This window comes from Macrosteles quadrilineatus, unplaced genomic scaffold (assembly GCF_028750875.1).
Source record: "Macrosteles quadrilineatus isolate MER2022 unplaced genomic scaffold, UCM_ALF_1.0 Scaffold_1__1_contigs__length_201487025, whole genome shotgun sequence".
Lineage (NCBI taxonomy): Eukaryota > Metazoa > Arthropoda > Insecta > Hemiptera > Cicadellidae > Macrosteles > Macrosteles quadrilineatus.
This window is the reverse complement of record NW_026542594.1, coordinates 198,607,171-198,629,523: the sequence shown is the minus strand read 5'-3', so window position 1 is coordinate 198,629,523 and position 22,353 is coordinate 198,607,171. Positions and strand designations below refer to the sequence as shown.

At 36.9% G+C, this 22,353-nt stretch overlaps 2 protein-coding genes across 3 annotated transcripts in view; one reads left to right on the top strand and one right to left on the bottom strand.

The window, feature by feature from the left end:
* Positions 1–763: 763 nt before the first annotated feature.
* LOC129003879 (uncharacterized) lies at positions 764–3,694 on the top strand. Its single transcript, XM_054432212.1, has 3 exons — positions 764–1,148; positions 1,807–1,957; positions 2,521–3,694. Exons 1-3 carry the CDS (start codon positions 764–766, stop codon positions 3,692–3,694), a joined length of 1,710 nt encoding a protein of 569 aa, XP_054288187.1.
* Positions 3,695–6,822: 3,128 nt separating this feature from the next.
* Positions 6,823–22,353, bottom strand: part of LOC128983491 (uncharacterized) — a 43,578-nt gene continuing 28,047 nt past the window's right edge. The window contains exons 2-7 of one of the 2 annotated variants that reach the window (XM_054402790.1): positions 14,504–14,661; positions 13,703–13,868; positions 11,481–11,636; positions 10,817–10,937; positions 9,818–9,996; positions 6,823–9,532 (exon numbers count right to left, since the gene is read on the bottom strand). In XM_054402790.1, the coding sequence (XP_054258765.1) occupies positions 9,365–9,532; positions 9,818–9,996; positions 10,817–10,937; positions 11,481–11,636; positions 13,703–13,868; positions 14,504–14,613 (900 nt within the window). In that variant the 5' untranslated portion in view covers positions 14,614–14,661 and the 3' untranslated portion in view covers positions 6,823–9,364. The remainder of the gene's footprint in view (positions 9,533–9,817; positions 9,997–10,816; positions 10,938–11,480; positions 11,637–13,702; positions 13,869–14,503; positions 14,662–22,353) is intronic. The other variant, XM_054402791.1, reaches the window with a different exon arrangement.

Sequence of the window (22,353 nt, the reverse complement as noted above, 5' to 3'; positions counted from 1 at the left end):
AGTTCAATCCCAGTATTCCAATGCAGTTTCCGTAGTTTCTCTTTTCTCTCCTCCCTTCACTTTTGGATTTTACTTTTGTCTTTGGCCAGACTTATAGGAAAGCAAACTCCGAAAAAATTATTTTTGTAGTATAAAAAATATCTACATATAATTCACATTACGGAGTGTGTTTAATCTATGATTTTACCATACAAATTAGGATATGTGGATCTAGCAATGTTTATCGTGCATCACGCACAGCTCCATTTAAACAGTTCCATAGATAAATTAGACCATTGATTAAAAACCATTTTGTACGATCGATAATAATGTATCAATAGTCAAATATTACCATAGACAAAAGAGGATTCATTGGTTATTATCTGTGATTAAAACATTATCAAAATCATTGTGTAATCCTTCATAACTTCATTCTTATGCAAAGGTCGGTTAGTATACATGCAATCGTAATTGTTCTAAACAGCCAGAAACCCAAAAAAAGTACACTACTGATCGGAGACTCAACACTAAGAGCTGCAGCAAGCATTATAAAAAGAACCACAAGATTGATGTCTTAACCAAAGTCCGATCTGGAGCCATCATAAGAGACCTGAGTCAATACCTAAGCGAAGAAGATAAACTGCCTGACCAAATAGTTATAAATATTGGATCCAATAATATGGCACACTCAAAAACGCCCAACCATGTTATGAGGCCGTTATGGCTGACAATAGAGGCTGCCAAAAAGAAATCACCACACACTAAATGGTTTGTAAACGGCATAATGTATCGAAGGGACATAAGAGACAAACACATAGAGGAAACAAATGCTGCACTAAACTATATGTGTAATGAGCTCAAATTGAATTTCATTGACACCAGCCTAGCCTGCCAAGAAGACTGCTATGGACCCGACAACATTCACCCCAACCGTAAAGGCGCCACTATTCTCTCTAACATTATCATCGAAAAAGCCAAACTTCTCTTCACCAACCCACCTCAGCCTAGCATGGAAACCGATCCTACCACCCATCCCAGCCACAAACCAACTAGTGAACACCCATGCCCTCAACACCAGAACAACGTCCCTCAGCCAACTGAAGAAACCCAGGAAGACTCCACCGACCAACAAATACCCATCAACTCCCAATCAACCACAATAAATACCAGCAACCTAAAACCGGCCCTGTCCTCAAAAAACGTACAAACTCCCCCCCCCTCCTGCCCCAAGCTAAACCGAAAATGTACCTCACCAAACCCACCACACCAAAAACCCCAAAACCATCCAAGAAACAACATCCACAAAAAAAAATCACTCCAAAAAAATAAAAATCTTTCACCTCAACATTCAACGAGGGCTCCACAGTAAACTAAGTAAATTAGAATCAGAAATCAGCTTAATAGACCCAGACATTATCATTATATCCGAACACGGCCTAACAGAAGAACACATCAACCAAATTAATCTACCTGACTACTCCCTAACTACGAGTTTCTCAAGGATATTGCATAAATGGGGAGGGATAGCCATCTTCTCAAAAAAATCAAATAACAACTCCTACATTTAAAAATTTAAAAAATAAGTAGTTTAAAAAATAAAAATTTTTAAAAATTTAAGTTATAAGGCTTTCAGACAAGAAACAAAAAAACTTTATTTGTAAATATAGGCTGGTTGAATTAGTTTTAGTTAAATTATTTGTTCTCTTTTGTTATTGTATTGCAGACTTTGTACCTGACTTGAGTTGTTTTGAAAAGCAGTGTATTTATGTACTGAAAACCGCTTCAAATAAAAGACGTTTCTATTCTATTCTATTCTATTCTACTCAGAAATCGACACCAAGCCACACTGCGAGGAACTTGCCTCAGAACTGGTTGCCATACACCTGCCTGAGCAACAACTAACAGTGATTGGAGCCTATAGATCCCCCTCTAAACCCATCGAAGAACTTACCAAACACCTAGATCCCTTCCTGGAAATGTACTCCAAAAGAAATAAAGATATTATATTTTTGGGAGACATAAATGTAAATATCCTACGCCCACACGAACCAGACACGCTGAAACTAATAGCGTTTGCAGACCAACACAACCTAGAGATCGGAAACATCTTGGCCACTAGAATAACCCCCACCTCGGTCAGCAGTATTGACATCTGCCTTACAAATCTAGGACTCCACAACACTGCCCTAAAAACCCACAAAATGTCCTTCTCAGACCATCTGGGAATCAGCTGCACCATAACAAACCGCCACAACCTAAGAAACCAACCCATTAAGAAACAAGTCAGGCCTATTACAAAAACCAAACTAGACCAGCTCAAAATAAATCTCAACCAATGTGACTGGAGTGAAATCTACACAGCTCAATCAGTCGACGATAAATATAATGCCCTTGTAAATATCCTAACATATGAAATAAATAATACTATGCCGAAGATTAACATAAATTTAAGGAAGAAACCAAATTATACTTTCTGGGATGAAACTACAGCCAAACTTAAAAAAAACTACTTGACACCGCCCATGACAAATATCTGCTCAGCGGCAGTGAGGAAGACAAAAAAATATACAGTAACTTCAAAAGAGCATACGACCTAGATGTAAAAAAGAAGAAGTCTGAACATACAATGAGCATAATAAACAATGCCCCCAACAGAAATAAGACGGTATGGAACATCATAAATAAAGAATCAAATACAGACAACAAAGTAAACAATATCACCCTCAACTCTAATGGACGCCAAATAACCGACCCAACATCGATCTGCAACACCTTCAACAACTATTTTATCAACATCGGCAACCACGCACTACAAAACCCAAACCTCAACAAAGCATCTGATCCCACTCAACCGGACATGACACAGAAACCACATCTATCTGCCTTCAAAACAATCACCCAACATGAACTCAATAAGCTTTTCAAAATCCTTCCTCCAAAATCTTCGTGCGGACTGGACGAAATCCCAAACAAAATCCTAAAGTACTGCAAGAATGAACTGATCCCTCCCTTGACAAATATTATCAATACTTCCATAATACAAGCCACAGTTCCACAAGCCATGAAACAAGCTCTGGTCTACCCCAAATTCAAGAAAGGAGATACCACCCTAACCGAAAACTACAGACCAATTTCAATATTACCGGCCCTATCCAAATATCTGGAAAAAATAATCAACTCCCAAATAATAACTTTCCTGGAAAACAACCACCTATTAAGCGACAACCAGCACGGCTTCAGAGAAAAGAAATCCATAAATACCGCTTTGGCTCAACTCTGCAACACCATAACCAATATCTGGGAGGATAAAAAAACAGCAAACGGCATATTTCTAGATCTCCAAAAAGCGTTTGACAGCCTAGACCATAACCTACTTCTCCAAAAAATATCAGCCCTAAACATCAACAACAAAGCTCTAGACTGGATAAAAAGCTACCTCCACAACAGACAAGAACTCATTGAAATTGAACACCAAAGTGGCAACTTCATTACCAAGTCCAGATCAAAACTGCAAACCATCACTCAAGGCATACCCCAAGGCTCAGTACTAGGACCCCTACTCTTTCTGATCTACATAGACACCTTCCCCACCCTCCTACCAGCAGACAATACATGTATAATGTTCGCCGACGACACGACCATCATAGTCCCGGGCACACCAACACCCAACCTAACAGAAAAAACAATAGACACAGCAAAAAAAAATCTGCAATAGCCTAAATCTCCGAATCAACGAATCTAAAACTGTCTGCCTGAAATTCACACCAACAAACAATCCTTCAACCCAAGAAGACACAACAAATGCCAACCCCACAACCAAATTCCTCGGCATCATTCTAGACCAGCAACTAAACTGGCACCCCCACTTGGAAGGGCTCCAGCGAAGACTCTCATCAGCTATCTATGCCCTTAGAAGACTCAGGGAAATCACTAACGAAGAAACCACCAAGATGGCTTACCATGGAATCTTCGCTTCACACCTGAAATTTGGCCTAATTGCATGGGGAAGTGCCAGCGAAAGCCTATTAAAAGAAATTAAAATCATTCAAAAGAAAGCAGCCAGAATCATAGACCAATCCCACTACCTTGAACACTGCAAGCCCCTTTTCATAAAACACCAAATCCTAACCCTAACCTCCCAATACATATTTGACACCATCAATTTCATAAAACAAAATCCGCCTGAAACCAGACAAACATGCCACAACCACAACACCAGATCAAAATCAAACTATAACACCCAACAAAACAGACTAAATAAAACCAACAAAACCCCCACTGCAATGGGAGCAAAACTCTACAACCTACTTTCACAACATCTCAAAACAATAAATAACACAAAAAAATTCACTGCTGCACTAAAAAACTACCTCCTTCAAAGACCATACCATCCCTAAAGTGTAAAGTAAACACCAGTAAAGAGTAAAGAGTAAAGTGTAAAGGAGTTCTATGAAGACCACAACTACTACATAGGGCTACTATAAGAAGAAGTGAGAAAGTAGTAAATGACGATTCTCCAGTCTCTACGACTGCGATGAAGAGGACGTATGTAAGATGTATGTAAGATGTAAGATGTTGCAAGATAGGAGATGGGTTGCTAATAATTTTTGAACACATTTTACGGTATAACACGTTACGTTTGCCTTTGGTTGGTGCGTGTGTGCGAAATGATGAGTCTTTGTTCTGTCACGGCAGCTCAGCAACTCGAGTTCACTTTCAACTTGGACCCTGTGGTAACATTTCCATCCTAAATATAATTCGCAGGTGGGTAGTCAATTCCCGATCCGCAGATCGGGACCCATCCTCAATTTTTAGATGGAGCAAATACCACAGTCGAGGGTCTGGTCAGGGAGACCCAAGGCCGATAAATTTTAAACATTTAAGTTTGTAAAACGCAAGACAATCTTTAAAGGTCATGAGTTACATGAATACAAAATTATCAAGCTGCTAAAAGGATAAACAATTTTACTCGTATTAGTTTGCTAAATTCGATTTCTAACACTATGTAGAGGGCTCCCCAAAGCTCTGCCTTTTACGTGTTTTAATGATATTGATTTTAAAATGTTCAAATCAATATACTGTATAGGGAAATTATAAGTGAAGCTAAATAAAATCAAACCAAATATAAAAGAGCCGCATTCAGAAAGGACGATTTTAGATCCATACGGATTCTACACCTAATATTTTTTAAGGGAATTAAGATGTAGCCTATTAATTTTAAATTTAACAGGAAAATACAAATATTGTAGTAAGATTAGGTTAGACAGTTTTTAGTTTGCTACTCAAAATCATCTTAAAGTTTCTGTGTTAAGGCCATTATCATGGGTACAAAATGGGCCATTTGTTTTTTTTTTTAAGGAAGATACAATTCAATTCTTTAATTATTTTTTTTACAGACGGGACTCTCATGCTGTACTTTCATATTTATCAGTTTCTTCGATGGGGTTCCCCACCTTTATAAAATCTAATTATGTGAGCCGAGGATGTAATACTGTTCACAACACTAATGAGATTTTTGAAAGTGGTGTACACTTACCTTACATGCTCCGTTGTATACATTTCTAAGGTTTATTTGAGACCCAAGACAAACCCTGTTTGACACAATTTGGTAATGGTTACTCATTACTCTCTTCTATATTTTCCACGGGTTTCCTACCTCTGGTCTCCATGAACTATGTAAGGGATTTTAAAACGGGGGGATATGTTCCTAAAAGGGGCGTTACGACTCCAGTAGAATGAGGTTACTAAGCCAATCAAGATAACATTGAAGATGTTATACTAAGTCCATAAGTAATTTGTTAACAAGGAACTAAGAAAAGAATAATGTGGCCCGGTTTATTAGGCAGCGAAGAGAAACACAGGTAGTACCATAAACAAAAAGAACGAAATATAGACCGTCAGCAGTGCTATGGTTACCATAGGTTCCGCCACACACCGCTGGGAGCACCATGTACTTACGGAGTACGTGCTACGTAAACTACACGGCGCTCCCAGTGGTGTGCGCCAGTACCACTTAACTATGGTAACCATAACCATGGTAACCACAGCATGGCTGACAGTCTATATTTAATTCTTTTTGTCTGTGGTAGTACGTAGGTATACATGTCCCGGTTCTGCCTCTTCAAAAATCATCATTAGAGTTAATTCTTAAACTGTATCGGTTCAAACCATAATTAGGTTAATATATTCCATTCAACACAATTTGGTTTATACAAAATGGCGAGTTCAAAGTTCAAAGAGGCTGCAAACATCTAAAAAAAGTCCTCAATAAGCTAAAATAGTAATATGTATATGTAAATGCAAGAATGAAAAGGAAATTTGAATGAAATGAAAAAGAAATGAAAAGGAAAAGGAAAAAGAAAAGGAATGAAAAAGGAAATGCAAAATGAAGAGGAAATTTGAATACTCTTTTGGAGTTAATAAGGAGGAAGGAGGAGCATGGTCAAGTATGAGACTCAAATTTATGACTTTCCAGTTTGTACAAGATTTAATTATTTTGACCACCAGTTGAAAATATATTTGAAACATTGAAAGAGACGCACAGTGCTGACATTTAATTTAACTTAGATGGTTCTTGGGTGCAAGTAGTTTCGTGCAAATAAAAATGTGTATTTGCTAAATATGTCCATATAATATTTTCATGATTAGTCATTGACTATTTGAATTAAATGTCAACGCATGGAGTAGGTTAGATACATTGCAGATGAAGTTATTTTTTTTAATTACTGAATTGATATTTCCTTGAATTTAACTAACGTCAAACCATTTTGCAATTTCACATTATTATATTACATCAGTAATTTTACTGTGGCAAGATTATATAATTATCAAAACACAAGACAATAGAGGAAACCTGGTTTATTATCATATTACAGTACATCTTTTCTTCGTTGTTGAAATATCAATACAGTAATTGTTATTCTACTCATACACATCAATATAAACATACAGATGACAAGTAAAAATAAGTTTATAAATTAATACCTGTACAAAATATTATTCACATTATGCGTTATGCTAAATAATTATTGAAGGTAATTTAGGCGATTTACAGAATAAGCTAGAACACACTGTTGTCTAAAACTAAAAGCTATTCTCATTGACATCTTTAACACATCGGTTGATTAAAACAAAGATGAGAATACAATACAATTTCGCCATGTTTTTGTTAAAATGTGAGTCTAAATAATTTAATAATCTATCTATCTATATATTAATAGGCAAGCATGTTTCTTTAAAACCTTTTTTCTCAGGTCGTGTGCATCGCAGAAAAAATCTACGGATACTGTTGGAAAGATATTTTCCTGTAGATGTGCAGAATGCCTCTAAATATTAAAATAGGCTAACAAATAAGCACAAAAAATTAATTTGAAAACTTCAAAAAATTAACATGGAGCATATGGGTTGCCATGATGGTGACGAAATAACAACAAAATGTAAACAGAAAATCAAAACAAATGGAAGAAATTCAAATCACATGTGTTATTTACAGTGTGGGGAGAAAATAGAGAAGTCTGTACATTAATTATTTTTGGTCGAGTTTCGACCACAGGACGACCACTAGTACTTATTTAATACGCAAGCAGATTTTTTGTGACAATTACTCCTCCGAAACTACTGAACCGATTGTCATGTTTTTGGTGTCATTGGAAAGAGCGTAACGTGAAGTTGTGCAGGAAACTCTTTTTTTAAGGAAATAATTAGAGAGTGAGGCCCTGGGGCCCTTTAAAGTTTCATATTTCTCCATAAGGATAACATGGAAGATGATTTTTATTTACAGAAACATATGTTTGTTACTTGAAAATAGTCAAAGTCTACTAAAATAATTGCTGTGTGTTATGACTGTTAATGTATACTACATTTCAATCAAGGATTGTGTACCTTAAAAGTTTACCCATAATGGGTCTTAATATGCCCTACTTTATTTTAATGCTGGGAATAGTCAAATTTAGTTGAGAATAAGTTACCATGATTTAGAAAACTTTACTATAATAATTTATATATTTAAAATCACAAATCTTTGACATTATTAAATCATTTTAAACAAAACAGCTGATTGACAAATAAAAAAATCATCTACTTCATGTGAATAATGTTGTTACACAAACATAGTTTTTTTAACCAATAACTTGAGTCTTTTTTACTTCTGGGTGTATTTTGAGTTTGCAGTTATGAAAGCACCGAGCCAAGTAACTTTTATCTAATTTTCTTTATAAACTAACAGTATTAATGAATTAGTACATGAACTTGACAAGTTAGGTAATTTGTCAGTATGCCAAGAGGAAGAAGAGTGGGTCCTCGAAAACAGACGAAGGCGGAGACACCCATCTAGAAATCCAACTGAGTTTTTAAATATAGAGGTCAGTGGATTGCCAAGACACAGATTAGACTAATAAAATGGGGCAGTGGTTTTATTGATGTGGAATATTAATACATAAAAATGGTCCTCATTTTAATGGCACAAGGCTTCATGTGATCAGAATGGTTAACAACTTAATAGAATGTAAAGTCTTAACTGGGACAAGTAAGTGGGGACATATTTTGATTTCGAGGATAAAAATGTGCCCGTCTGAAACAAACTTAAGTTACCTTTTAAAATGGAAAAATGCTAATTTATGTTATCTTTGGCAAAAACATATTCATTACGGAAAATTCTGACCAGGGTAATCTTCCTGAAGGCAACTTTAAGACTAAAATCGTAGTATTCGTGGAAGTGCTTTTGTGATTAACATATTGTTTTTTTAGTGTTTATTTTTAAAGTATATTCTTCAAACAGCATTGTAATACCCTCAAAATATGCTTCATAGGCCTATTGGTTTGATATGATCAAATGTTTTGTTAAATGTGTTTTAAAAATCTTTAAAAAATAACTAGGAACACACTTGAACTTGAACACTTATTAATTTACTAAATGTAATACACATACAGCTAGAAAATGGCTGGACTGCTTCCCTTCTAAGGCTTTATTATTACTGTATTTAATTTTCGACGTCGAGTAAATTCGATACAAATATATAACACGATGAATTTGTTTTCTAAATTCATATGTTATTTTGCGGGGCATTGAGCCGCACAGGTTCACTAGTATATTTTAATCACCAGACTTATAAAGATATGTTTATGACTATAATGGTAATATGTTCTGTAAACGAGTAGCTATTTGACCGAAAACTTATTATTTTTAAAATCTTGTTTCTAAACAAGAGCTAACAATAACATTTCAAGAAATTATTTTAAATACAGTCACTAATTTACAGCTTAATCTCTATATACATGTCAATTTTAAGTTGAAAGTAACGTACAAGGCTTGACTAAGAATATCATTGTCGTACTATGTCCCAGAATGAACATACTACTTGTCCTAGATTCGACATTTCTTTCCTACTCATAGGAACCCGTGGCCGGCGACTGCTGCAGGGATGAACCCTTCCTGGCCCTGTCTATCTTTGACGTAGAACCAGTCCTTGACATGTCCGCTGATAAGGGCCACGACGTCTCCCTTAGAGACGGTCAGTGTGCTGCGTCCGCGCGCCTCATAGTCACTACTGCAAACCTGTGAACAAGGCAGAATGATAAGGTAACTGTAAAGGATGGGTTTATAATCTATATGATGGTAACTGCTCCAGACCCTTTATCTGCCTGGGACAGGTCCGGGGGTCCGGCCCATTCCCAGGTAGACGAAGGATAAAGGGACAGGTCCCATAAACCTGAACTGCTATTAGTATTGACATTCGGGCGAGTGAAGTAATTTATTTATGTTTATGAGCCACCCCGTTTCTATTCTATTCGTGACCTAGAAATATGGGATTATTGCTTTGCAATGAATAAGCCTCCTCACTAAAAGCGTATGTCTGGTGGTAGCGGCAGCCCCCGCCCTCGCTCTTGCAGACGTTGCTCGGAGATACAGCTTGTCTACACTCCGCTCTCCACACGCCGACATCGTGTCTCGTCCGTCGTGCTTCTTGGTCCGCACCCCGCCACACTCACTGCGGACCTTGTCCACGTCCGTGCGGTTTCCTACAAAACATAAAACAATTATGTAAATAGTAAGAAATTGGGAGTTTCAGAACAAAATTAGTATTTGAAGGTTCAGGAGCAATAAAATATAACTTTATCATGTAACTATGGGTTTTGTTCTAACTAATCCAGTAAACTGATGTATTTCAACTATAAACTAAAATAAATACTTAAACTATACATGTTCTTTGGTTCAATTTGTACAACTCAACCAGAAGAGGGTTAAAAGACATAATTATGTCATAATATGAAAAAATATAGAATCTATGAAGGGTGTATCTTTAGATTCTTTTAAAATAAAGGAACTCGTTGATTTTTAGTGTGATACACAGAACTAATAGAGCAAAGTCTATGATAAATCACTTGGTTAGTATTCACGATCCACTCAAGTTGCAATAAAATCTAAAGATTTGCTTCAGTGAACAGTTGGCTAGGATTTGGTAACATTATCTATGAAAAATTATGAACTCTACTAATGAAAACGAAAAATTCAGAAGCTGGAGCTCAAGAAAATGTATGGAAACTGGCTCCCGTATTTAGGGGTGGTAACTCTTGCAACAGCTCGTCTCTAAACTCTTTAAGGTTCTTCCAATATGACCTGTCGTGTATGTTTCTCATTCCTTAAGTACAACCAAGTATCTGGCTTCGTTATTTTGTTATACTGTGACTGTGTAAGTATTTTTAAAATACAAAAAGTAGTTCATGAATCAAAGCCAAATTTAAATACTTTTAAGCGGAAATAACGCTTGCTACAGAAACTATGGTGAACGTAAAAGCTCAATAGTGTCAGAAAGTAATATATGAGTATCACATCACTTACCTAGTGGCATGGGGAAAATGTCAGTGTGTGTCTCCCAGCATGGCGCTGGTGTCCTTGGTGGTAAAATACCCAAGGGGAGGCAAGCGGCGTAGCGGACATAACCCTCCTCTCCGTGAGGTGTCTGAAGAAAGAAAGAGATCAAGTTAGGCTTTGGCAACAAACATTACTAATCGAATGGCACCATTCCTTGTAACCTAAGTACCTATAATACTTGATGCTTTGGCACAGTTTAATTAATTACGGATTGATTAGCTTATATAGGTCGACCACTTAGAAAAGAACCTGCGCGCTAATGCTGTTACCATAAGCGCGCAGGTTCGTTTCCAAGCGGTTGACCTATAGTGAAGTAGAGGTGAATCGGCTCAGTCGGTAGGTAAAAAACTAATCTCGGCTCTTCCATTTCAAATTCATCAGGATGGATCACTCTTTTACTGGGCCATGTCGTTCATTGATTTTAGCTTGTCAATGGAACACCTTGACAGCGGAAGACCTTGTTTTTGAACCCTTTGCCTTGTACGTTCCAAGTTGAAGCATTTGAAATCCATGTGGAAAATTCAAAGTTAAAAGAAGGTGTCAAAGTCTTTTGAAAAATGGCTAGCTACATTATAGGTTTTGGAAATACAATCTCTTAAAAATTATCTTGGTAGAATTGGTGGTAAAGCACCTGCACGTATAGCCATCCTTGGTTTTTGAATACAGCGTTGACGACCATCCCCAGCGGCAGGGAGAGTTCCTCCTGGTGTCCACCCAGACGTGTCTGGTAGAGAAGACAGGGCGAGGACAAAACAACGGGGATGTTGCCTGGGTTGTCCAGGGATGCCTGGGGACAACATGATCAAGTTGATAAAAGTTCTACGAACTGAGAAAGAGGTTGGAACTTGGAAGAAGGCATCGTAGGTAGTTGTAAGTGATACAGTTTAGTTGGTGATACATTTTAATCGGAAATTGAATTCTATGTTAAAGAATCTTCTGAGACATTTTTCGAAAAGAATTATGGCGTTTCAGAATTTCCAAGCTGATCCCTTATTTGTGTTGGTTAGTGCCAACAACATAGGATAGGTACACGCTACGTAGCTGGAACGTTGCGGAAATAGTTTTTAAGCTTCCAGTTTCAATTACAAAACAGTAAAATATAAATCTCTTTGATGATTCAGCTATATCTAGATACCTTTAATAGTCTTATATGTACTGTGTCACTTTGTAATATATAAATCATCTTGGTTACTAAATTTTTGCTGAAGATGGTTGATTGATTAGTCTAAAATCTATATGTTAATTTGTTACTGACTAAATAAATCTAGTTGCTTTTTTAGACAAGGCTATTCTAGTCCAATGATCAAGGACTACCAGGTTCAGTTTGGAGCCATCAAAATTAGCTCTCCGATTTAATTTCAAATCCTATGATTGCCAGTTTATGCCTGAATAGGATCAAATCAGAATCGAGTTACTAACCAATTATGCGTTACATGAATAGCCAACTACGTTACACTGCATTTACAAACACAGACGCAGACACGAAATACTTGCCCAAAAAATAATATCTAAGGCTATTTGTAAAAAATAAGTGTATATATACAAACTAACAACGCTATCAATGAAAAATCCATGAACTTCAAACGTTGAGTTCCATCACAGTATACTCCGAATTCCCAAGATTGAATCTATAAGCATGCTCTGAATTGGTAAGTGAGTGATTGTTGTTTGTAAATTATAACGATAAATGATCATGTTTAAAACTTAAAATAAGAGGATGAAAAATATTACAGTTTCTGTCGACTACGGTCCATTATAAAGAAGACGAGATTAAGTTCGGCTGTGTAATAGACATAACACCCATCAGCCAATCAGAGATGATGAATTAGAACACATCTACTCTTGTTAAATATAATTGTTCGTCTCATTGAAGCACACCACACAGAGTAATAAGAGATTTAGGTTCCCACCTCAACTGGTTATTTGGGATGTTGATAAATTAGTGATTCATGCGTCATCGTGCATCGAAGCCGTTCGTTTGCCATCACGTTTTGAAGCATAAATTGAAGTCCGATATAAATAACCGCATGAATACATTTTTGTACAATGTTTTAAACGTTACAAGATTATTATTTAAAATTTCATGTACTGTATTATAAATTCAAACTGTTCTCTGTTGAAATAACAAATACCTAAAGTAAAAAGTTTGCTATCAAAATCCTAAGGTTACTACCAAAATTTAATATATTTGGTGCTCAATTTTACAAACTAATTTTAAAGATAACATGCCTTCAGATGACAATACGTGCTTTTAGATTTAATAAATGAAACTGTACTATTCATTTAAATTGTAGCGAATTTAAGTCTTTTACAAACAATGCACTCAATAGTACAAAATTAAGTAAATTCTGTTGTATCAATTCCAAAATTTGTTGAAAGATTCCATGCTATTCGTCTACTTCATCATGTTCAGGGTTAGTTAGGTTAGAATTCATGCATATCCTAAACCAGTATGTTTTATCTATGTACCTTAGATTATGTAGTGTTGCATAAGGCCGCGGTGTTAATGTGTTGCAACGGTTGCAACCATCCACGAATCGATATTTATTATAGAGATCGATGGTAGCACGAATACTAATGGTTGCAACGTCACACCGGCCAGCCTGTTTCCATGGTAATATCAGTAATGTTTAACGTGTAAACATAAACATTGCGCAGACGCTCCATTATGAATACAATACATCATCAGCTTATTGTTATAATCTGTTTCGATAGGCCGAGACTGCGGCGTTGCCACTTTGGTCTCGCCGCGGCCTTGTATTACAGAAGGCTATGTTATAACTTATACAGTTGTGGTAAATCAACGGAAATGGTTCAAAAATTAGTTTGAATTCTGACAAGAAGTGAAATTACCTTGCTGAGGAAGGCATCAACGTCGGTGATCTCGTAGCCAAACCTGGAAGGGTTGTGTGCCTTGGACCTCGGCCGCCGTGGCCTCCTGGGGTGAGATCTCTTCTCTCGGCGTCGTCCTCCATCTATGGTCGTCAAGTCAGGGTTCTTCGGCCCGTCTGAAGGCTCCCTGAGAAATACAGCATCTTTGGTCACAGTCTGTATAATAGAACCTGACTCCTGACCCTCCGTCTACCTGGTCTTTAATAAACCATTTGACATGTTCCATCATACAAACTATAATGTTATGAACTTCGAAACGTGGCGACAGGAACTACGTTCTCCTTATTTCAACAAGGTAAGCGATGGTCAAACAAACTTATCTAACTCTTATCTGGATTATTGATCTCACATTAAAACCACGTCGTTTAAAAATATAGCTATAGCAACACAGTTAGTATATGTTTAGCCATTTAATAAATACAAATACTATCCACATCTTAGTGCGAAACACCAAAGAAAAATGATAAATTGCAAAACTACTAATAAAAAAAATAACCATAACCATTTTATTAAAAGTCCTCGTATCTAAGACTGTTAGGTTTATTTCTGAACCACCAAAGAGACACTAATTGTTCTCAGAATGAAACCTACCTCCTTGGTATCAAACTCAGCTATCCAGCTATACTCTGTGTAGTATAACCTGTGTCCTGACACTCCATCTCTCTGGGGACAGGCCAATGGTTTCAGTCCCAGGTAGAAGGAGGTTCAGGAGGCAGGATCCATCATACATACTATACATAACACACCCCTCATTCAATTTACCTATTCTTGGTCTGAGAGGGCGGTCTGAGCGGCTCGGTGGAGTGGTCACCTTTCAGCACCCATGTCATGGATATCTTAGGCTTGACCAGAGACGATGGCCGCAGCCCCATGAACTTGTGCTTGTAGCTGTCTGAGCTCCAGCATCACCAGCGTCAGTGCTGCAACATACATAGTATCTTTAAGCCAATAACTTATTGATCTATACTCTGTATGACAGATCCTGTCTCCTGACCGAGGTCTACATGGAGACTGCTCAATGTGTTAAAGCAATGTATCAGGTTGACAATGGTCATGAGACAAGCTCCATCATACAGGCTGTAGAATCTAGGGTTATACGATAAAAGTTAGTATTTTGAAGACGATTGCGTCGTCGCGAACCGACTTGGGGACAACTCAACTAATCATATCACTGTGATTTTTTTAACGATTGTGGTTTGCTACACAAGAAACAACCCTCCAAAAACTGGGTTTGTTATTATTTGATGGTTCTAAACTAATCATTGGGCTTTAACTAGAAAATTAGCCTGACCGATGAAACAGCTGATCTTAGTCAGTAGCAAAGCTACACAGATAATCTCACAACATTCTACCATTGACTATTGGCATAGATAAAACATACTCCCTTAGTAGATTTCTCATCCTTATGGAACAGCTGAAGACAATTTTATTGTTAGTTCATGTACGGTTTATGTAGAGGTCGTGTTTTGTTTACAATTTGTTTCCCGTTATTACAACCATTTAAAACCTCGTTTAACCAAATAATACGATCTAATCATAAACAATAACTTGTCCCCTAGTTATATAACCAAACAGTAAAGCACAAATCAAGAAATTAACCTTAAAATAATGGAAACAAAGTTTCATCGACACTAGCGCCTTTGTGTCACGTACATGAACTAGACACGAAAAACGTGCTTCAAAAGTTACAATGTGATGAGAAGTCTACTTGTGTTGGTTAGTCTATGCTATTGGATTCTGAATAATCTACATTCATCCTTCACTCATATTAGGGTTAAAATACGCACCAGGTGGCGCCCCCATCTCTACTAATTAACAATCATAATGGTCATCGTGTTTAATTTGTAATACAATTTTATCAGTTAACCAAAAATGTATTACATTTTTTGCTAGATATTTGGGGTTTGTGTAGCACAATTTCCGCGTTTAATAACTTCTTTTTGCGGCAAACTAGGGAAGAAGCTGTTTTTCCAACGAATTCTCCATCTCCATCTCTTTTCCCCTATATACCAATTTAGAGAAAGCCTTATCGCAAAGACACTGTAGTATACGCAAAACAAAAAGAGAAAGTAAAAAGTCAACTTTGATCTTTACACAAATTGCACAGCTGGCTTCCATCAATCGTTGCACAGTAAGGCACAGTAACAGACAATGGTAGCAATAATGTTCCATAAGAGACGAAGCAACCATAAAACATAGAGTATAAAAGCGAAAGTGTGCATAGAAGGAGTTTATGTCTACATTAATAGCAACACGAGGTGAATTTACAGGTTATGGCAATCTAATAAAGACATGAGTCTAGTTGTTACTCCTGTCCTTGTGTGTGTACTACGTGCAAAAATGCTGTTAATTGGTTTGCAATTAATTAGTAGATAAGTTTCCCTACTACACCATGTGATGCGATCTCTGTCTCGGCATGATAGTTTGTAGTCTAAATCGTCGATTCCTTTTTCTCATACGCTAAAGGTATTTTCATTAAAGGCAACGTGAGATTGAACTCTTTTAAGGGAAAGCGGTCCAAACCCATTAAAGTTTTGTGGATGTTAATCCTTTAAGCGATTTGCATTTAAAATTCCAATGTTGCTCTTATGATGTGAAATTAAGCACTTGATTGCTTGTTGGATGTGTTTGCATCGAATTTGGAAAATTTATTTATTTCACACTCTGCTATTAGTATTTTACCAAGCAATTTTTACCATCTCCCCACTTATTGACCAAAAACACCTTTTCCTTCCCTGTAGCAGCAAACCTAGGTACACATGAAATGTAATATTTAAATAGGGAATAAATTTGACAAGTTTGATGAATTTTTAAAAATAAGAATCCAATTAGACTTGAGATTTTGTATCCCATTCCAAGTTAAGAATGATTGAATTTCGCGTTTGAAGGAAATTGAAGAAGATGTTCTGTATGAAACGCTGTTTATTAACGATGTCGTTGACAATATTTACACATCTTTGAAGAATCATTTACTCTAGTGCTTTCAGTCGATGATAGTACGTAAAGTTGAAGTCAGTTTGTTTATTTATACTAAGCTGTTATGGAATGAGGCTGAAAAACACTTTCTTTAGCCTTACCTGTAGCAGAAAATCTAACTACCTACACGTTAAACATAATCCTTTTTAAAAAGGGAGTAAATCTGATTTTTTTTAAGGAAATATTTTAAGTTAATGTCCAATCAAACAATTGGAAATTTGCTTAGTCTGCAGGTTTGCTGCGGCAGGGATATTATATTGATACCAAACTGAAAGGGCTGGTTACTGTATTGCATATTTGAAGCACTCATATTCTATCTTAATATGCAAAACTTTCCATGAAAAAGTATGTTCACTTTGAGTTAAGAATATAGTCTATATGTTGGAACCTTTCTCCTGGTCCTCCGTGTAATATGCGTTGTCTGGGCTTTAAACCATTGTTCATTAACCAGGTAGACAAAGGGTCGGGAAGCAGGTTCCATTATACAAAGTATATCTAAAGTTAGTCCACATAGACCTAATATGTACTTTAGGGACCAAAGTCAACGATGAAGCTCGTGCAATATGTTTATTGGAGGCAGCTTTATACGTTGATGTCCATAGACCACGGAATCAAACGCTGGGATAGTGTTCGTTTTAATGACAAACGGCAGGTGTTGGGCTACAACAGGTGGTCTATGGGCCAACTGGCCGACAGCTGACCAATGGTGGCATGGCGGGAAATCGTCCACCCAAGATTGGTATATTAACACGTTGGGTGCTGATGACGGGAATTCCCGCCATTGCTTAACATTGAAATAAATGCAATTTTCATGTTCAAACATGTCAACGGCACTTTAAGTGTTAAACACTGAATTATCATAAAATGGTCTCTAGTCTTTATTTTTTAGGTTTCCTCATCTTAAGTTACCGGTTACCAAAATTTTAGATACTTGGTCGAACTTCGCAAAATAGTTTAGGCTGAAACCCTTATCACTGAATAAAGGCCCTGTTAGACGATTTGAAGAGGTTTAGTGACGTTGGACTATAGTCTAATTCAAAATTCTCATAGTTTTAGTGGGTTCAATTGACCTATGACTGTTCTTTTCAAGTATTGTTTGAAACATGTAACATTGGTTCCAAAGATGGTTAGTGAATATACCATTTTACAATAACCTGAGTTTACCAGCAAGGCTATTTATTTGAATTGGGAAAAGTGTTTGAACATTCAGTTTTAGTACTAGAATTGCTTGCACTAATGTTGTTCTTGATTTTCTGAAACGATTGTTACAAAAACGCTAAGAAATTCGTAGTTTAAGACATATTGAAGAAGTTAACTTTTCAGGGCAAATTTCCTGAAATGAGGCTAACAAGTAATATAAAATGTGTACAACGCAAAGGCATAAACCACACATTCATAATTTTAAACATAAACCCTATAGCCCACATTAACGACCTTTAATTGACCTTTGACCTACGAACATCCTGAATTCTTCAGAAAGAGAGGCCAGAAGATGTCACCATAGACCAACTCCCAATCCCAGGATCTCCAGCTATAAACCAGTTGTTTGTTATCACTAGGACGACAACAATGCCACTGATAACAGAGGTCAAGTCATCCATTAGGGGACACAGGATTGCTCTTCCAGGACAATGGAGGTGATAAACTGTTGCCAAATTGTGTCCTGTTGTTTATTGGTTAGAGGGTTTGTCTTCTGGTTCTCCTGAATCCTGATTGATGTATAGCCTGCCACTTTTCTTGACAATGCTGTGGCTTAGGAAGATTGTAAAACTTGAGAGAAAAGGTGCATACTTCACTCAAAGTGTATTTTACGAGTACTATTTTGAATGTGCTTCAATCGAGAGGGACAAGTTTTGTCAAAGTAAAGTCAACGAATTGATAAAACGCAGTCTGTATGACGATAATTGCACAATAATCGCACTGGAATTAAAACAAAATCGAAAACATATCAAATTTTTGAACATTTATATTTTCTACTCTTTGAGATTACTAATAACACTGAGATAATGCGAAGGGCTACGTAAGAATTTAATTTGTTGAGTGAGACACATTTTAGGTAAATATTCAAAACTTAAATCTGTAAAGGAAACGTTCAAAATTTAAGTTTCTCAAGGCTCAAGAAAGTTTTGTTTCTATCCAAGAGTTTAACGCCCCTACAAAATTTATATTTAAATAAAAGGTTCAAAACTTGTATGGCACATTTATTTACTATGGACTCACTTACCCTTTTTGCATGCCAAAAAAAGGTTGTAGGCTATCAGTAGATAACTTATTTGGTTATGTTATATCGGAAATATTTTGGATGGTTAAGATATTATTTTACGATGACACTTGACCAATGCAAATAGTGGACTTTAGTTGGACTATTGTCTGTATATATTTTTTACTTTCATGGGATATATGCATAATAATCACGTATGTACAAAGATTTGAATCCTGCTATGAAAATGTAACATGAAGGTAGTGAACAATTCATTGATTTTATACATATGAAATGTAAAAATACAATTAGGACTTACGTCTAAACTTCTATTATGACTTAAACATTCAATAGATAATCTTCAAAAGCTTATTCAGATCAATCATATGTTCTGGAGGCGTGCAAGGTTTTAGTTAAAAGGGAGGAGAAGAAAAATCAACTAGGCGGGTCGCTGTCAGCGGGTCTTCGCCCTTATTGATGTTCAGATGAAAACCGATAATGTCTTGGGTCGGCCGCCCAGTCCCGTCAAACGAGGATAATGCATTCTTGATTTGCTGATTTGCCAAGAGGGCCTAGTATTCATATTCATAGAAATAGATGAGCTGAAACGTTGAGAATGTGCAAAGGGAGGCCCGTACAAGACCCCATTTCCGATTACCGTAGTCAATAATAATCTTTGCTCTCAAATAAAGTAGTCTGTATTCTGAAAAGATCAACTGTTGAAGCAAGCAAACGTTTGACACATTTTAAAGACGTAAAAGTGCTCGTGAACTAAATCTAACTGTGCAATTAATTGGAGTCTTTTGCCTTATGAGTAGTAGGCCTAGTTCACAGTATGGGCGTCCATAAATATGGGCTAGGGTTGACTCGAGCTCTCGGAGCTCATCCTGTAAGACACCATGGTTTACCATATTTTTTGGATAGTGCAGTAAAACGTTAAAGTTTGTATTTCACGAATATGACGGGTTTTGGTAATAAATTCGTAAAATCCAACATTTTGAACCTAAATTTACACTCTTTTCAGGGGGAGGCCTCCCAGAACACCTCTCTTTACTGAGAGGTATCCCGTGCTCCCCAGACCGTCTGGTCCCTTATGGAAAATGTGGACGCTCATAGTTCTAAGACCTGCAAAAAGCTATTCTAAAGTTTATTTAAAGTGTATTTGAATGCAGTTGAAACTATTGCTCAACATCAGGCTCGTTCCATTCGATGAGTAAACTTGTTCATCTCTGAAGTCTTGATCGTTTGATTGGCGAGCAGTTAAGGCTATTTTCCAGTCTTACCTCTAGCATTGATTATCTATCTCCATGCTCGATACAACATAGTTTCCCTCAATCGACCGTATAACCTCAAAGTAGTCTGTGGCGCGCCGGGCGGCCATTTTGGCGGGAGATGCCATCAGCTGTTGGCGCGCAGAAGCACCGAGACGTGCGCTATGCTCTACCATTACGTGTAATACGTTCGACCCCGAGTGCGTGACTTCCCCCCTCCCCCTCCGTTGTTATTTAAAGGTTACGTGATTAGGGGGCTCGTCTTCTCCCTGATTGCTTCACTATTAATTTCAAATTTGTAGCCCTTTTCGGATTCGCTGCATTCTTCGACGTGTTTATCGACCCTTGAAGGTGGTCTGGATGTTTTTGTGACTAACTAAAACTTCGATATGGAGAGATAAGGAGCCTTTTAGTTAATTGGTAGGATTGATTTGTAGATTCGGCCCTTGTTATTATCGATTTCGGCCACACCGATAAATCGATTTCCACATAAGATTTTAATTAGTTTAAATAACGACTCTTCCTAACCTAACCCGACCTAACCTAACCACACTTAGGTTATATTTTAAGTTATAATTATTAGGTGTGGTCGGTGTAATACCAAATACTGTAGATTCGTCTGATCACCGCGTGATACATGTGACAACAATGGATCCATTTACTGAACTGGTCGATGAATTCGTACAGCATAGCAGCGATTGGTAGAACATATAGTCAGACCAGCCTAAGGAGGCTCTTGTGTTGTGTGGTTAGGGCCGGGTGGTTGAGAAAACTTAGGCCATGGTAGGAAAAACCGCCATTTACAAACATTGAGAGTGCCACCGAATTGCACAGCTAACATCCTGAGCCCTCAGCACAACCAACTAACATTTACTTCGACAATAGTAAAGCGTTTTCATTAGATCTCCGATGTGCCTCAGAGAACACAGCACCAAGAAAATACACTTTTGTAACACATATATTACAAATGTGGATGCAGCTATGTACTAGTAAGATTTCCATATCTAACTTATAGACCATCCCAAATATTTTCTTGCAGGGGCTCACTCAATTATTGTCTAAAATGTAAACAACCGGCATACTTGTCCTCTTTTAAAGGCATTAATTGTATCAATGCCATTGATCTTGCATTCAGGCACACAAAAGAAAACCTACAAGTTAAAAGAGTCACAAATGAATGAATGAATGATATCTTGAAACTATTCAGGAATATTTTTGAAAAATATATAATCTATGTACACACACACAAAACCCGAAGTTTCTGGTTGCCATTGGACCAATTGCAGACAAACCTTACTCAGAGGATTATTTTTAAGTGGTGGAGCACAATGACCATCTGAAGAAAGTACACGTACGAAGCACCATTTCAACGATGGGGAGCGAGCTGGTCTAGTGCATCGAATTACCAAATCCATTGGTACATAATTGATAATGCCGTGATCGAGTGTAGGTAACATATAACATATGAGGTGATATATGTGTAAATGACAATAGGTCTAGTCTGAAATAATGTGGAAAACAATTCCTGGCTGAAACCTAGAGTAAAAATTAAAATTCCCTGGCAACACGAAAATTAAAAATCCAACACTAATGTAGGAGGAAAATGTATAAGATATCCCATCTACCAAGCGCCGCCATCCAAAAGATGACTTTTCAATTTGCTATCTACATCTAGTAACGCACCTCTTCATTCCCTACTTGAGCATATTTATAGACACGAAACACTAGGTCTAGGTCCATGAATCATACGAGGCATGCAATAATGACACTGCTCTAGCCTCCTAGCACTATAATTGCACACCCAGTGATATAAAGCTTGAACTATTAATTTCTATGCGGTTGTTGACACAGTAACTGTTCGTGGTTTTGTTATTTGCATAGTGAATATTTACAAGCGTTGAGTGGAAATTGAATACAAGATTATTGTGCTTGAAGAACATGTAAAAGATTGCCTAAATTTTTTAAATACTGGAAACAACGTGTTAATTTGTCAAGTTGGTCTATGGGAGAATCAAAATGTTAACTTAAGTAAACAAACAAACTAAAACCAAAACAAATCTAACAGCTTATGTATCTTCAATATTTTAAAGGTGATAAATTACAGAACTTTAGAGTTAGTATAGAACATATACTGACATATAAACATCATTGAAGTTTTTTTATGT

Bases quoted from the DNA above. Each gene is read 5' to 3' on its own strand.
- LOC129003879 (XM_054432212.1), top strand. From the start codon at position 764: ATGTATCGAAGGGACATAAGAGACAAACACATAGAGGAAACAAATGCT. The intron at 1,149-1,806 runs GCAACCTAAAAC...TATTCTACTCAG, and splicing joins ATCAACCACAATAAATACCA to AAATCGACACCAAGCCACAC. The intron at 1,958-2,520 runs GTACTCCAAAAG...ATATCTGCTCAG, and splicing joins CTAGATCCCTTCCTGGAAAT to CGGCAGTGAGGAAGACAAAA.